Source organism: Tachyglossus aculeatus, chromosome 2 (assembly GCF_015852505.1).
Source record: "Tachyglossus aculeatus isolate mTacAcu1 chromosome 2, mTacAcu1.pri, whole genome shotgun sequence".
NCBI classification, from domain to species: Eukaryota; Metazoa; Chordata; class Mammalia; order Monotremata; family Tachyglossidae; genus Tachyglossus; species Tachyglossus aculeatus.
In genome coordinates, this window is record NC_052067.1 from 124,515,394 (window position 1) to 124,531,092 (window position 15,699).

The 15,699-nt window shown below is 41.5% G+C and overlaps 1 protein-coding gene across 1 annotated transcript in view; it reads right to left on the reverse strand.

Moving 5' to 3' along the window:
* The window catches only part of DACH1 (dachshund family transcription factor 1), a 487,827-nt gene extending 472,334 nt beyond the window's left edge, over positions 1–15,493 (reverse strand). Inside the window, 2 exon segments of the mRNA XM_038741718.1 lie at positions 14,737–15,090; positions 15,092–15,493. Of these exon segments, the coding sequence (XP_038597646.1) occupies positions 14,737–15,090; positions 15,092–15,450 (713 nt within the window). The 5' untranslated portion in view covers positions 15,451–15,493.
* Between the last annotated feature and the right edge of the window lie 206 nt (positions 15,494–15,699).

Below are 15,699 nucleotides of genomic sequence, written 5' to 3' on the forward strand. Positions count from 1 at the left end.
TGTTTCCCTAAATACAGTAAGACACTTCAGGAAAATCATCATCTTGGAATGGAGCACTATCTCTAGTTGTTGGGGTCATTTAACTTGTGAATTTACAATTCACTCCCAGTTAAGCAAATCCCAGCATAATACATATTATGGCATAACTTACTGTGCTATGCTCAACCCTTTTAGTCTTAGCTAAATACTCCAGTGCTGATGGGCAGAACACCAATGACATCAGTCTGGGGAATGTATCTCTGCTCTGGAATTCATGCCGTTACTATAAAAAGAATACAAATTTATCTTTAAACTGGGAACCACTTGGGATGAATATTTTAGATTGAGAACTGAAACACTGTTAATGTTGTCTGGTGTAATTTCGCTCTAAAGTGGTTGTGTAGACTTAATAATCCTCAGTGGACTTACATATTGGTTTAAAACAGTAAGCGTGCGATCTATGCTTAGCTAAGCTACGCATTTGCATGGTTGAAAGTGCCAAATACTTTGTGGCATCAAACATTCCAGGAATCTGTCTGGCCAATAAGAGTGGGTTAGAAACCGCCCCCTAATTACTGTTGAAATCACTGATAGTGTTGTCTGTCCACACTATGACAGACCAAAGCTGAAATGTATTAAACATAGCAATCCATCATCCTGCAGATGGGAAGCAGGAGCCAGCAGAGTTCAGAGGGAGCAACTACCCGCTGCTAACAATGGCTGAAGCACTGACAGTTCAGTGCACTTCGTAGCTACTAACTGCTCCCCTTCCCTCTAAGCTTCTTGAGTGTGGCAAGTGGAAAAACAAACCTGCTGAGGACTGAAAATTTCAACATTTCAAAACTTCAATGCAATATTTTAAAACCCGTATACAGTCAGGTAAATGATCTTCACAAGCTTAAGCTGAAATAATATTGAAATAATATTACAATACAACGAATACACAAATGTAGTTATAACCTAGAAAGCAGTCCTAGCGGTTAGGAACTAGAAATGTAACATAAGCCCCACAGATGGGTTAAAATAATCGACATCCACTTTAGGACTAATGTGCATTGTCCAGACCAACTTATAGGGTGTAGGTATTAGGAGGCTAACAGTAATAACTATTGTGAAACTTGAATTTCTTTTTTAAACTTCTTTCTTATGGGATGCATTATATATCTATATACATATATATATTGCCAAAGGAAAAACTACAACTTCCATCACCACATTAACGAAGTATAAAAGGGAAAGACACTTTTCTTGGGATTCCAGCCTTGTCATTTCCAATTTTCTGCTCCTTGGACATGCTTGTATTCAAATTCTGGAACATCTATTCAGCATATCAATCCTAATTAGACAATCTGGGGCTGGAAAGGATGAGAGCTGGATCATTTGCATAATTTAATCATAAATACTCAGTGATACATATTTCCAAATGCATTTGTACAATTATCTTTTCATCCTTGGGGCAATGGTATTAATATGATTAGGCAATATTTCTGGAAAAAACAGACAAGTATGCACTCTTTTTAACTGCAGCTTAGGGCGATATGAAAAATTAATTAATTTCTGAATAAAATCAATTTCTGTACGTGACCACATTAGACACTGCTAAGCCAAGACACAGAGTTCTCTCTCAATCTGAACAGAATATCAGGCTTTAACCAAACTCCGACTGTTATGTGAAAATTTCTATACAAAAAAAATTTTGAGATATCCAAGAGGTATCTTGAAATAGGGTTGAAAAAAGAACCTTTCTGATGTGGAGATTCTTCTGTGCACCATTGCATTTTTTTTTTTTTTAGCAAGACCGTTGGACCAGTAACCATAGCATTTGGTAGGGACTCATCTTGTGTAATCTTTTATTAATGTACATTAACTAATTTGATCCAAGGACAATGGGAAAGGGTTCTTTCTGAAACCCCTACCCAAGAAAAGGAACTACATTTATCAAAAGTAATCTTAATTCATACAGACCAAATTGTTTTTCATTGCAATGAATTGGATGTAGTAGTCTTTGGAGAAGGATAATACAAAAATCACAAAAATGGGACATATGTGCTTTTCAACTAAGAACCCAGGTGGCTAGCTCTTTTTTTTTTTTTTAGAAGATACTGTTTTGTATGTTAATTGGGGAAAAAGGAAAAATTCACATTGGTGGTTTGAAGCATGCTATCCCTTTTTCTCAATCACCAAAAATTGTAGAAATCATTGTATGCAAGTCTTCGCTATTCATTTAATTTGCATAAAGGTGCTTGAAAAAAATTTTATTCTAACAAGCTCATTTTTCATGCGTTTTGTCTTTCATCCTAATCTAGCATCTGTCATTCCTTTTTGAAGTTATTATCGGCCCAATTCCCTCTTGGACATGGTTGCTGGGTGACCGGTATCTTAGCACCCACTTTGACAGGAACAGATGTGAATCTGATCAAGAGATTTCCCAAGAGTACCTGAAATCACAAACAACTTTTGTAAAAAAACAAACAGCATCCCTGCCAGGGGCCCTCACTTAACCCCCTCCAAAAAAGGAAGAACCAACCAAAACTTAGTGGGGGATGAGTCGAGGTCAGTGATTTTGTTGTGCGTAATTGTCACAACCGAAACAGAGCGTTACAATTGAATTATATTTTGAACCTTACTGAAGTGTGTGGTTTCATTTTAGTGGCATGAAATGCATAAACTCATTTCTATACTAATTCAAGTATACAGCAGATTAATTGTATTGCTAAAGAATCGTATTTTGCTTTAGAGTGGAACTAAAGTCCACTGGCGTTCCTTTCAAAGCTTGAAAAGTGGGATGCATTTTGATTACACTCCTTTTTCTCCCTCCCGCCCCAATCTGTCCATATTATACGTGATACAGATGGCGCTATCATTAATCATTATTGAAGATATGGGCTTTCATATCACAATAGAGAGGAAAAAATATGGTCTTAGGCATTTGATATTATTAATGAATAATTACTAAAGTTAAAAAACTTGTCTTTCTAGATCAGGTTAAGAAAAGTGAACATTACAGAGTCAGGATAAGGAGTCATTCCCCAACCGACTTCAGCCACAATCAAAAAGGGAAGAGTCCTAACTGCTGGGGGTCTAGGCAAATTCACAGTTCACTTTCCCACAACAACTTACGAGAGAGAGTTAGGCCCAAATATCAGAGTAAACTATCTTCCGGTTTGTGTTAAAAATTCATGAAGATGAAATGGTATAGCCGTATTCCAGTCTGTTGATAATTCTTACTTTTTTCTGTTGGCCTAAATGCATAGAATCATTTCTACATGAGTTTATGCTTGACAGTTCTTTTGAATTATCATCTAGAGAGAATAATGATCAGCTCCACTATAGTCTTTAGTATATTACAAGTGAAAGAACGGAGGTCTAATTGAAAATGATTCATACCTATTTTTTCAACACAGAAAAGAATCCTTTTTTATCTTTACTATTAGGGAGTAAGAAAAAACACCTATCATGGATTCACCTCTCCCATCAATTGTCAGGAGTGTGTCTGTTGGGTCCAAGCTGCAGAAATTTCACGAAACAATAGTTCCCCATTACTTATGTAGAAGGGGTTTCTATTTAGAGTTGTTGGCAAAGGGATTTTGTCAACCTGTTCCTTTAAAAATTTTCCTCAGACAGTCACTCTTTCTAGGACACCAGAAGACCTGTGAGCCTATTCAGTTCACTTCCTGAAATGCTACACAACAGCCTTACGGATAGAACCACCTCATTCAGTTTACAGTGTGTTTTTTTTTTTTTTTAAAGAACATTTAAGCAAAGGAAAATAACTTCTTTACTATCTGAGCTTGAGGTAAAATAGGTAAAAATAAACAAAGTATGTTGTGTACAATTAAATTGATTTCTCTTAGTTATATTTTTCTACACAAGAAAAATAGTCTTTATATTTATAATTTTTTAGTGGTATTTGTTAAGTGTGACACTATGTGTCAAGCACTGTTCTAAGTCCTGGGGAAATAGAGACAAGATAATCAGATTGGATGCATGGGGTTCACAGCACTAAATCAGAGGGATATTTACAGATGAGGTAACTGAGAGAAGTTAAGTGACTTGCCCAAGGTCACACAGTAGATAAATGGCAGAGCCAGGATTAATCCTCCGACTCCTAGGCCTGTGCACTTCATACTAGGCCACACTACGATGCGGGTATAACTCGCTGTACTAACCCGGAGTGAAAGAACGTGAGAAATGTAACTGATGAATTTGAGAAATTATTCATAATACAAAACAACTTCCTAAAAACATCCACTTACAAAGTTTAGTGGCCAAACAGGTGGTAAGGGAAAAAAAAAATCAAATCTGACCCACAAGCCTTCAATATTAAGGTTTGAATTGGGATCAGTTCATTTTTTCCCCATGGGATAAGTTGTATAAATGTAATTCTATGGCTTCATAAAAGCAGGTCAAGTTTCTGTCTCTGGGGGTCTCTTGGCAATTTGAAGCATGGCAGTTCTGTTCCTGGTTACAAGTTCAAATCTACATGCATCTTAGAGAGAGTGAGAAAAAAAGCTGAAGAGAAGATACACATTCCCCTTTCATACAATATGTAATGTACAAATGATTCTTCTTAGAGGTTGCAGAGGGTGAAAGCTAATAAAATAACTAAAGATCATAGAAAATAACTCACTGACCTTCCTTTACCTGAAAAAATGCATGAATATCCTACTTTTCTGAAAAGTACTGTTATGTGTATGGCATTATAGGTGGTCCAATTATCTAATTATACTGATAATTTTACATTTATTTTAATTTCCAAAAAAATTTAGATGACACTGAATGTCTAGCAAGGAAGTCATTGCTTTGTAAAAAAACATTTCTCTGCCTAGTGCACAGTGGATGCAAGCCTTCAGCTTTCACTAATGATGTAATGCCATGGAATGATTGAGAAAGTAATTGATTTCAATTTTACTTGACCACTACCAGGTGTTTCCAGAGACAATTACAAACCTCTGAATAAATGGGAATGCACATCACCTTATGTGTAGCGGTGAATTAACTCTTTAACCTCATCCCTGACATCTCACTGATGGCATAGCTCTTAGTGAGGCAGTCATTCTAAGGCTATAGAATTTGTTTCCTATAATTTGGTTTTTACCAATTTAGAGGTACAGCAAATAATCAAAGCAGAAAAATAAAGAGAAATAGAGACAAAAGTTAACGTTCAAATTTGTCAATAATTGTTTCAAATCTGATATACTAATGGAAATGGGTATGCGTTCATATGTCTTCACTTTCAGTGAAACTTTGTATGGGGCCTTTAAGGTCCATTTTAATAACTGTTAATAAAATCTGATATACTGCAAGCTAGATTTTCAGTCATTTGCATAATGTCTTTGTAGTTTTTAGTGAGGAGCTTCTTATATGTGACATGTCAAAATTCATAATAATTTAGTTGAAATGATCTGCTTTGTAGGAGTTAGCCTATTAGGTGATAAATCTTAAAGATAATTAATGGTAGCATACAGAGCATTTTAATTACCAATCCCTTTTTGGTCATTCATTAAATCACAAAATATTTTATTTTACTATTATACTGTAGTTCCTTTTTTGTTTCCTTAAACTACAGGATAAAATTGAACAATATCCTAAAGAAAATACAAAACTAATTTCTCAGCAGCAGATAAGTTCAACCATTCGTTATTGACTCCATATAATGTGAAAATATGAATTATGATTTTTCTACTCTTCTCATAAGGTTTTGAATGAATTCAGTAGTTTACATGGCAAAATCTCCATACATAATTTTTAAACTAAAAACTTTAGGAAGAACATACTAATGAAATTCATTTTGGAAAGAAAGCTCCCATTGGAATCAATTGAACAGCAAATATCTTTGCAGTACTGGCGTATATTGCAATGAATTGAGGAAATTTCACAATTTAAACATAAAATTTCAGTCCAAGGTTATGTTTCTCTTATTTCAAAGGGTGTTGCTTGATGAAAATGATGAAATATTGAGCAGAAAATAATGGCTAAAGACTCCTAAATAGTGGGTGGCTTAAAGCAAAGATTTAAAATAAGAGAATGAGGACTCTCTGTTCTGAGATTCGACATTATTTGTTAATGATTTACATTTTAAAGGGGATGTGGTTTATTATTTATTTATTAAATTATATTATTTGAGCTTATAATGAAAGGAGTTAGAGAACTAATAATTAAAGTGTTCACAGTTGATCTAATTTCAGTGAAAATGTCCTACAAATCTTCCTCAAAAACAGAGCTGGTCCATGAAATGCTGATAAACCTGCATACTTGTTGCACGTCTATGCACTTCCAGTGCAAAAGAAAAAAGTTATAGTAATAAATATTTACACAATGAAACTTGGCTCTCTTACAAAATGTGTCTTCCAATAACTGCAAGGCACCAAAAAAATAACTGGTTGTCTCTAAAGCAACAGCATTATTACAAAAGCATTAAAAATGATAAGAAAGTTAAATGCTGCAAATGAGAAAGAATGAGGTATGGGATTCTCTGCTTTCAATGAATTCTGAAAGAATCCAGGTATTGGATATATTTTGCATCTTACAGGGTTGCACATAGTAAGCGCTCAATAAATACGATTGATGATTGATGATGATGATATTCTATAAGGGAGTCAGTATTGTTAAAACAGGTTTTCATAGTTTAAGATAAGTAATGCAATGCATTAACAGTTTGTTGTCCAAGAGACAGGCAGCAATTAATTTACAGAAAGCAGTCAACTCATTTTCACGATTCAGAATTGTCATTTTAGAAAAAGAAAATGATCAAAAGCAAGAGACTGCTCCCGACCGATTAACAATTTTAAGACACATTTTTCAATATATTTTAAGCAGGAATGTGCTGCTTATTATAGCATTTTGCTTTCTGAGCTGTGTTTTTTATACTCCAAAGAATAATGACTATCTTTTCTCTGAAACAGCCAAGTTAATAAAGAGCTTTAATCCCTGAAAGATAAAGACAAACTGAATTAGAGATGACATTTTAAATGTTCCCAATCCCTTCTTAGTTATGTGGATTTACTTTGCTTTGTCTTTTAACTATAAACGACTCTTGGCAAGGAAATTATTCCTCAGAATAGAACCATCCAGCACTGCTGTACAAGTACATTGTGAGCATACATCAGCGTAAACTCTATCTCAGTATTTGAGATTTGAACAAAATATGTCTAAATGTATCTTCTCTATGTGTCTAAAATGCATTCTTTCTTAGTTCTGATCTATTTATATGATTTTTCAAAGCACTGATATATACAGTATTTACCCAGTTCAAAATTATTCTACCTTAAACTCTACCCCAGAACTCAAACATGTGGATATTAGTCCTTCTAATATGTTTTAAAAACTTAACTCCTTCGGTATTACTTGAATAACCATGCAGCCTATGAATGATAGGAACAATGAAATAGTCAGGGTTCGTACCGGTTTAGTTCAATCGGTTGTCTCTGGCAACTTTCATTTTAGGCATTTTAGGCATTTCATTTAAATGTGCAGAGGAAACCTAGCCTGACAGCCTAGCTCAACTCCAAGCCAACTTGGGATCAAAAAAAGAAAAGAACAAAAAACAAAACTGCCAAACGTTCATTCATTAATTTGGCTAATTTAGAGAACAATTTAGAAAGGGCTAAAGAATAAAATGTGGGGACCAAAGCACCCTCTTATCTTAATAAAGAGCAAGAGAAGTGGAGAGCACAAGGAAAGTATGATGGCACCTGCTCCATTCTCCCTAAATGTGGATCAGTGAATGACTTTTGTAGCCTATCTCATACAGCATTTGATACTATAATTTAAAAATAATATATTATTGTCAATGATCTCAACGAATTTCATCTTTAAATGCTACATGAGTTGATCTGTTCTACCACTACCGGCTAAAGACTTCAGACATTAAAACAAGAACTATTACATTTTGATACAGTCATTATTTTTTATATAGGTTCAAAGCCATTCTGAATTTTTTGCTTCTGAGATAAGCAGCAACTGTAACCACCATCTTTCAGAAAGCTTGATAAATCTTTTAAGCACTTTTCTATTGAGGTGAAAAATACCTGATATTTTCCCAGTTACTACAAAATAACACGTTTAATCTCTAATTGATGAATAAAGATATACTAATTTCAAACTCATGTACAATTTGAGTATTTGGTTTACTTAAAGAAAACACTTCTGCTCAACCCATGACCATATGACAATATCATGCAGAGTACGCTCAAAAGTGTGGGACACCTTAAAAAAACCCCACAATATCAAATGATAAGAATGTATTTTAAATAAATGCACAATAAACCCACAAAGATACAGGGCTTAATAGTAATTTCTCTGGAAAATCCAACAGGTAAAAGAAATCCAGTGCACATGCTAAAAATCTCCCTCCACCAGTCACTACCCAATTAACTGCGCACAGTTCACGGTGAAAATCAACAGCAAGTCATATGTTGTCAAGTGTAAAAGTCATACTCATCTAACTCCCTTGTTAGAACATTATTTCAGATATTTTAAAAAGATCGGAAGGATTAGCAACATAGTCTCATGGATTGTTTTAAAAAATCTATTAGGAAACTTTTTTTATTCTAAAGCAGATCCTTTGCTTTATTTTTACAGAGGGCTTTATGTCACATTTAACTAACAAAGAAAAAAGAAAAAAAAACCTTGTTGAACTATATGATAGACATTATATAAATCTAAATTAACTTTCTAGTTTCTATCGGATTCCCCAAGACTCATAACCCTCTCATTTAGATATATAGGCCACAGTGAGACATCTTTTAAAATTAACTGACAAATCATGCTGGATCATCTCCATTATGGGAACAGGACATGTGTTAAGGTCATTATATTTTGGATAACAAATGGAATCAGTTCATAATGTAGAAAGATGATGTTTTCTTTTTAAAGCAAAATGCAGTTCTATTAATTTAGGATGAAATTCCCCAGTTAACAGTTGTCATCTTTTTCTTCCTGTCACTTCAAATGAATGATATAAATGGATATGATTACTAGAACCATCTTTTAAAAAAAAATGTGTTTCCAGACTTTGTCTTCACCATGCCAAGTTGTAGCATTTTAAAACTGAGTAATAAAACCCCTGGAAACAGAAGTTTGTAATGACATCTGGCTAAAATTCACCTGTTACAAAGCTAAAAGTATATGTCAAAACCAAGATTGCACCAGCAGCGATTTTTAAAAAGTACGATTGCCACCATACAGGGGTATCAATTCTTATTTTATTTGACAAGGCTTGTTTCCATGTCACAAACCTCATGCAATTTAAATGATTAATATACTTGACTCATGGGTAGTTTGGAAGATGATTTCTGTAAAACAATCAAGCTAAAAATAATATCAGGCAGATAGACAGAACGGAGAGTTTCTAAAATAACTTTTTGGTAGGCATACTAAGCTAATTAATAAATGAAATCTACAGTAAGAAAAAGCATTAAATGAGAAACAATTAAGTATATTATGTTTTCATCCTGCTGGACCAATTACTTATTGTAAATTGCCAAGGAAAATGGTGAATTTCATTAAAATCAAGCCAAGATTTTAATCAATATTGGTGGTCAGGTCAGGATAGGAGAAAAAAAAAATCCATTCTCAGGAATTTACATACGGTGTACATTGAATTTTATAGATTGGTCAAAAATAACAGGGTAAAAACTTGACCCAAATGAGTAAAATATTTTATTTAATAAAAATCAATATTCAGACATTTTCTACCCAAACTCTAAGGCAACACACCTCGTAGTTTTCTCTAAAGCATTCATAGCTAAACGAGGTAAAATATTCATAGGGTTAATCAAATTTCATGCTTCAGAGCATAAGCTAATAATCTGTGGAGGTCAGGAAGTAAACCTTCATCACCACAACTATGTACACCATTATAGCAATAGCTAGAAGCAATATGTGGGCTTTCGACTTCCACTGAAACATCTAATGCCTACTGCTACTACGACTGGGCAAACTACTAGGCTAGATGAATAAACAGTCTCAAGTAGTAAGGCGAACATGAAATTGGAAAGATCATTTCATTACAAATTTACTACAACCTCTATATTTTACGTTCAACCATGCCAATAGCAAATGACACACTAAAATAGATTTTTAGAACAGAAATCAATAATCAAAGTCCTCATCAAATCCTCTTCAAGTCCTCTTTACTAGTTTACTACCATCTATGTTGAACTTGGAAGCAAACTTATCTTAGTTTCTACCTTCGGTCTGCTAAAATAATAAAACTTCTAAACTATTTGTTTGAATCATGGAATTCCGTTCCAACTGTTCAAACACAACTTTTTCTTCAGAGCTCTGTATGAACTGAAGGGAGGCTCATTATTTTGGAAGTTTCTGTACCAGATGCACAAAACTGGACCACGGACAGCCTTATGGAATGGGATACTAAATAAATGCACATGGGTTCAGTTCACCATCCAATTAAAAAAGTGAGCAAATCTCTAACTGAAATGAAGCCAAGAGAGTCCAGATTTCTTTTTTTTATTTTTTTCTTTAGTGTAAATCAAAGGCACATTTCACTTTAAAAAGAAATACTACTTGGAAACAATATTGCGGGATACCTTCCCTTTACTACCTGTTTAATTAATACATTTAATGGAGATGCCCGATAATACACACACACACAAAGGATGTAGTTTTTTTTTAAGAGTGGAAGAACCTGAATGGAAGAATGCATGCAATCAATCTATTAGGATGAGGTTAGAGAGCTTTTATTTTTTGGCCTAAATTCCAGAACATCAGTACTCTGAAATACCTGCGATCTGACTCTTAATCCGACCCAGTGAGTGCCAAATTACAAATCCGCTGCTGCCAACAACCACAAAAATCAACATTTGAGATGAACAGCACTTCAATGACAATCTCTGTACGGAAGACTGAATCTAAACTTACATCAGCACTGAAGCGATTCACCTACAGTTTTCCCAGATCATTACTATTGTTTTGAATGATTACCAATTGAATATCCTGATTACTACAGCTAATGTTTATTTTAATAAATGGGGGAGGTCGAGTACTATCTATTTTTATCTTGGAACAACTTTTAAATATTTTCCCTGATTTCTCCTAGGCATCCAGCAGGTGTCTTCTTCTTAATACCCTCTTTTTCACCGCCTTGGCAGTGACGACAGAAGGACTGACCATCCACTCTCCTATTAAATAAGAGGCAGTATGGTCTAGTGGACAGTATACTTAGAGAAAGGCCCAAGGACATTCATTTTACTCCAAGCTGTACTATGGTACAGCGACTATGAGAGGTGGTGAGTAAATCAATCACGTTTCCTATGTCTCAGTTTCTTCACCTGTGAACAAAAATATAATTGGATATCTTATGAAAATTAGGCCTCAGGGGTCTTCTTTATGTTGGTCAAAGTACTCTCCGGCCACATGATATTATTTCTATCCCTACTGTGTTCTTTTTCCAAGCAGTTATAGTTTGGCAAAGGATCTCTAGAGTATTAGCCTAGACTCTTCTTCAAAAGGAGGTGTGTTTTTTTTTTTGTTTGTGTTTTTAAGGATTACTGAGAAGTACAAATCCGAGGAATATTTGTTGATGGCTTTCGAAGTGAAGAAGTTGGAGGGAACACTCTATTATAATACACCGAATTTCAGTAAGTCTCTAGAGCTCAATCAGCATGTTAGGGTGACATTACAGCACTGACAGCTTATACAATACTGGCTGGGTTTAAAAGAAAGAAAGAAAGAAAGAAAGAAAGAAAAACCTTCCACTGAATGACCTAAATAGTTTATAAAACAATCGGCTAGGGAAACTGAAATGTATCGCCTTATACAATTTAGATCATTTAACATGAACCAGGATCGGAACATTTTTTAAACTGAAAATTATTTCAAGTCCTATTTAATTATAAAGTAAAGCATTAGTCCTATCTTACGGAGGGGATAACATTTTAAAACTGCTAAGTAGACGAAAAGATGTCCTTGGGTGGCACCGACGATAACGTTTAATCTTGGCAGTCAGTTTGTTCTTCAAGTGCGACAGATTTTTCAGTCGGAAGAAGTTCCCCACTAATGCTACCTTTTGTAAAAACACCTGAAAAACATTTCGGTGTCACCATTTAAAAATGCTCAAATGGCCCGATAAAGAGTCAACTCCTATGTGTAACTTCCCAGGTTCAGGAGAAAAAGAACTCTTTAACGAGGTCGATGCTGTCTTGATTTTAGAACTGTGTTACCGTGACGATGAAAGTTTTCCTGACCAGACTTAATGGGAAAGGACTTTCGATACAGCGGCTCGGTGTGGATTGCAAGAAGGATACGTACAAACGGATTGTTGTTTCTTTTGGGCATATTCTAAGCTCTTGAAAAATCCGATTTACCTTTTTAAAGAGTCATAGCTAATGCCGACATACGCAGATCCCTGAGTATCCTCGCTATCCCTGAATATCCTCGACAGCCCCTTCCATTCCTCTAAAAACAAAGCAACAAAACAACAAAATAAAAACTCCTTAAGCTTGGTAATTTCCTGCCATCGACCCTGACCTATGCAGTCACGTCGGTAGTCAGAGGTGCATCTGATCTCTCGAACGTCCAAGAACTTCACTGATGGCATTTCTGGAAGCGAAATAGCACAGTTTCCCCTCACCTCCCGGTCATCCCGCTACCTCCCCACTGGCTCGCTCTTCGTGGGACGGGAAAAAAGAGGCAGTGCTTAAGATTCCCTCCACCTAATTACATTTCCGAGGAAGGAAACGTGAAAAAGAGTGGGGGGGTCAGAGAAACAGGCCCAGGTGCCAGGTGACAAAATTGCGCTTGAAACATCAGCGGTGCAGGCCCGGGAGGGCAGAGAGACGCCTCCGGCTTCGCGGGGCCGGGGCTTGACCTCAGCCTTCTGGTCTTTCCATCGGGGTGGGAGGAGGGGAGTGCCTCCCTTCCCTCCCTCCCTCAGTTTCCCCCCTTTCCCTCCGGCCCCTCCGAAGGCCCGGCTCTTAAGTCGCCCAGCCCCTTCCCATCCCCACCAATCCCCGGGGCGACCGAGCCGCCGCTGGTTGCAGAGGCACCGAATCAGAAAGTGCAAGTTTTCCGTCTTTTGTCCAAGTGGAGGCTGGGGCCGGCGTGGGGAGGGGCGGGGACGGGCCGGGGCGCGGGAAGGGGCAGCGAGCCTCCCTTCCCTCCCGCCCGGGACCGGTCCAGCCCTTTTCCCGGCCTGGCGGGGCTGTTTTCCAGCCTGCAGATGGGCTCCGCGGCGGGCACCTGCTGGACCGGCCAGCTCGGGTCCCCTTCCTGCCTCCCAGCCGGCAGCCCTCTCCGACCACCGTCCCCGGCTAACGGGCCTCGCCCCAGCCCCTCGCCCTTGCCCCTCGGTAAACTCCCCCTCCATCCCTCCCTTGTAGAAGGCGGCCCGGGTCCCCTGGGGAGCGACGCCTCTTCGCCCTCCTTCGAGCCACCGGTCGCCAGGCCAGGCCAAGGTGCCCCCCGCAGGTTTCCCCGGAGCCTCCCTGGCTGGGCCATAAAGAAACTTGAGTGGGCTGTCCGCTTGCCTCCGGCCGGCCGTTCGTCCCCCACCCCAGCCCCTTCTCTTCCACAGAGTCCATCTCTGGCGTTTTACACCCCTTCTCCGCCCCCCCCCCCCCCCCGCGCCCTCAGCCCCCATCCCGCAGCCCGTCTCCAGCCCCGAGAGGTGGTAGCCCCCGGGGGCAAGGGCAGGAGCAGGGGCAAGGACGGGGAGAGGGGCAGGGGTAGAGACAGGGGCAGGGGCAGGGGTAGAGACAGGGACAGGGGCATGGGCAGAAACAAGGGCAGGACAGAGACAGGGACAGTAGCATGGGCAGAGACAGGGGCAGGACAGAGACAGGGACAGTGGCATGGGCAGAGACAGGGGCAGAACAGAGACTGGGGCAGTGGCATGGGCAGAGACAGGGTCAGGACAGAGACTGGGACAGTGGCATGGGCAGAGACAGGGGCAGGACAGAGACAGAGGCAGGATAGAGACAGTGGCAGGGGCAGGAAGAGGACAGAGACAGGGGCAGGGGCAGGGGCAGAGGCAAGGGCAGGAGACAGAGGCAGGAGCAGGGGCAGAGACAGGGACAGTGGCTGGGCAGGGACAGAGACAGAGGCAGGATAGAGACAGGGGCAGGGGCAGGACAGAGACAGGGGCAGGGGCAGGACAGAGACAAGGGCAGAGACAGAGGCAGGATAGAGACGGGGCAGGGGCAGGGCAGAGACAGGGGCAGGGCAGAGACAGAGGCAGGATAGAGACGGGTCAGGGGGAGGACAGAGACAGGGACAGGGCAGAGACAGAGGCAGGATAGAGAGAGGGGCAGGGGCAGGGCAGAGACAAGGGTAGGGGCAGGACAGGGGCAGGGAGGGGACAGTGCCAGGGACAGGACAGAGACAGGGGGCAAGGGCAGCGGAGCACGGGGCCACTGGGGAGTGAGTGAGTGAGTGAGTGAGTGAGTGAGTGAGTGAGTGCGGGGCCTTGGGCTGGGGGAGAGGGGCAAATAGAGGGGAAGGAGCTGGTTCGGGGGAGGGGAGAGAGGGGAGAGGGGAGGGAGGGACGGGGAGCCCGGCGAGGGGGCTGGGGAGGAGAGGAGCGGGTCCAACTTCGCGGGGGCCCAAGAGATGGGCTACCTTCGGGCCGGCGTGGCAACCACGAGGACGGGTGAAAGGAGACGTGGGGTCGCCGGGGGTGGGGGGCGGACGAACGGCGGGAGGTGGGGGAGACGGGGAGGGGAGGGGAGGGCAGAGGAGGGGAGGGGAGAGCAGGGGAGGGGAGGGAGCGGAGCGGCCGGCCACCCCTCTCTTTACCTCGCGTTGGTGCAATCGTTGTAGAGGGTCTCGAAATCCTTCCTGGAGATGAGTTTGCAGCGGTTGACCCCGGGCTGGATGGCCCCCAGCCCCCTGAGGATGCGCACCTGCTCCACGTTGCACACCACCGGCGTGATCTCCAGCCGCTTCAGCTTGGTGTAGACGGTGTGCAGGCCCCCGACCAGGTGCTTGAGGAACAGGTCGAACGCCTGGGGCAGGCAGATGAGCTCGCAGCCCTCCACGGTGAAGGAGGCCACCTTGGCCCCCCGCAGATCCACCATCTTGCACTCGTTATTCTGGGGGGTGTTCTCCACCGGGGACGGGGTCGAGTAGACGGGCTTGGAGGGGACGGGGGGGGGCGGCGCCGTTGGTGGTGCTGGCGGTGTGGATGGCGATGGAGGCGGTGGAGCTCGGGCTGCAGCATCCTCCGCCTCCTCCTCCGCCGTTGCCGGGGGAGGTGACCGTCGCCCCGGTGATGGGCAGGCTCGGCCCCGCCGCTGCAGGGGCTCCCACCGACGGTGCTGCCGTCGAGGCCGCCCCGGCGGGGATCGGATCCGGGATTGGCACGGCCGCCGCCGGGAGCGGGAGCGGGAGCGGGTCCGGAGCATCCTCCGCGCCGCAGACCGACGAGCCCGAGGAGGATGCCGAGCCGGGAACGGCGGGCTGCGGGGCCGCCAGCTGGCCCGGGGGGATCAGAGCCGCCGGCACGGCCATCGGCACATAGACGACCACCGCAAGGACCGACGGCAACCGGACGAAGGGAGAAGAGATGCCTCTCTCCGGGACGGAGGGGGCGGGAGAGCCGGGGGCGGGGGGGGGGGGGGGAAACAACGAAAACGAAAAGAAAAGAAAGAAAGAAAGAAAAAGAAAAAGATCCCCAGGAGGATGCCAGACGAAGGAGGGAGGGGGGCTGGGGACCACGAAAAGGGAGAGGGACCGGGCGGGAGGCGGGAGAGGGAACGC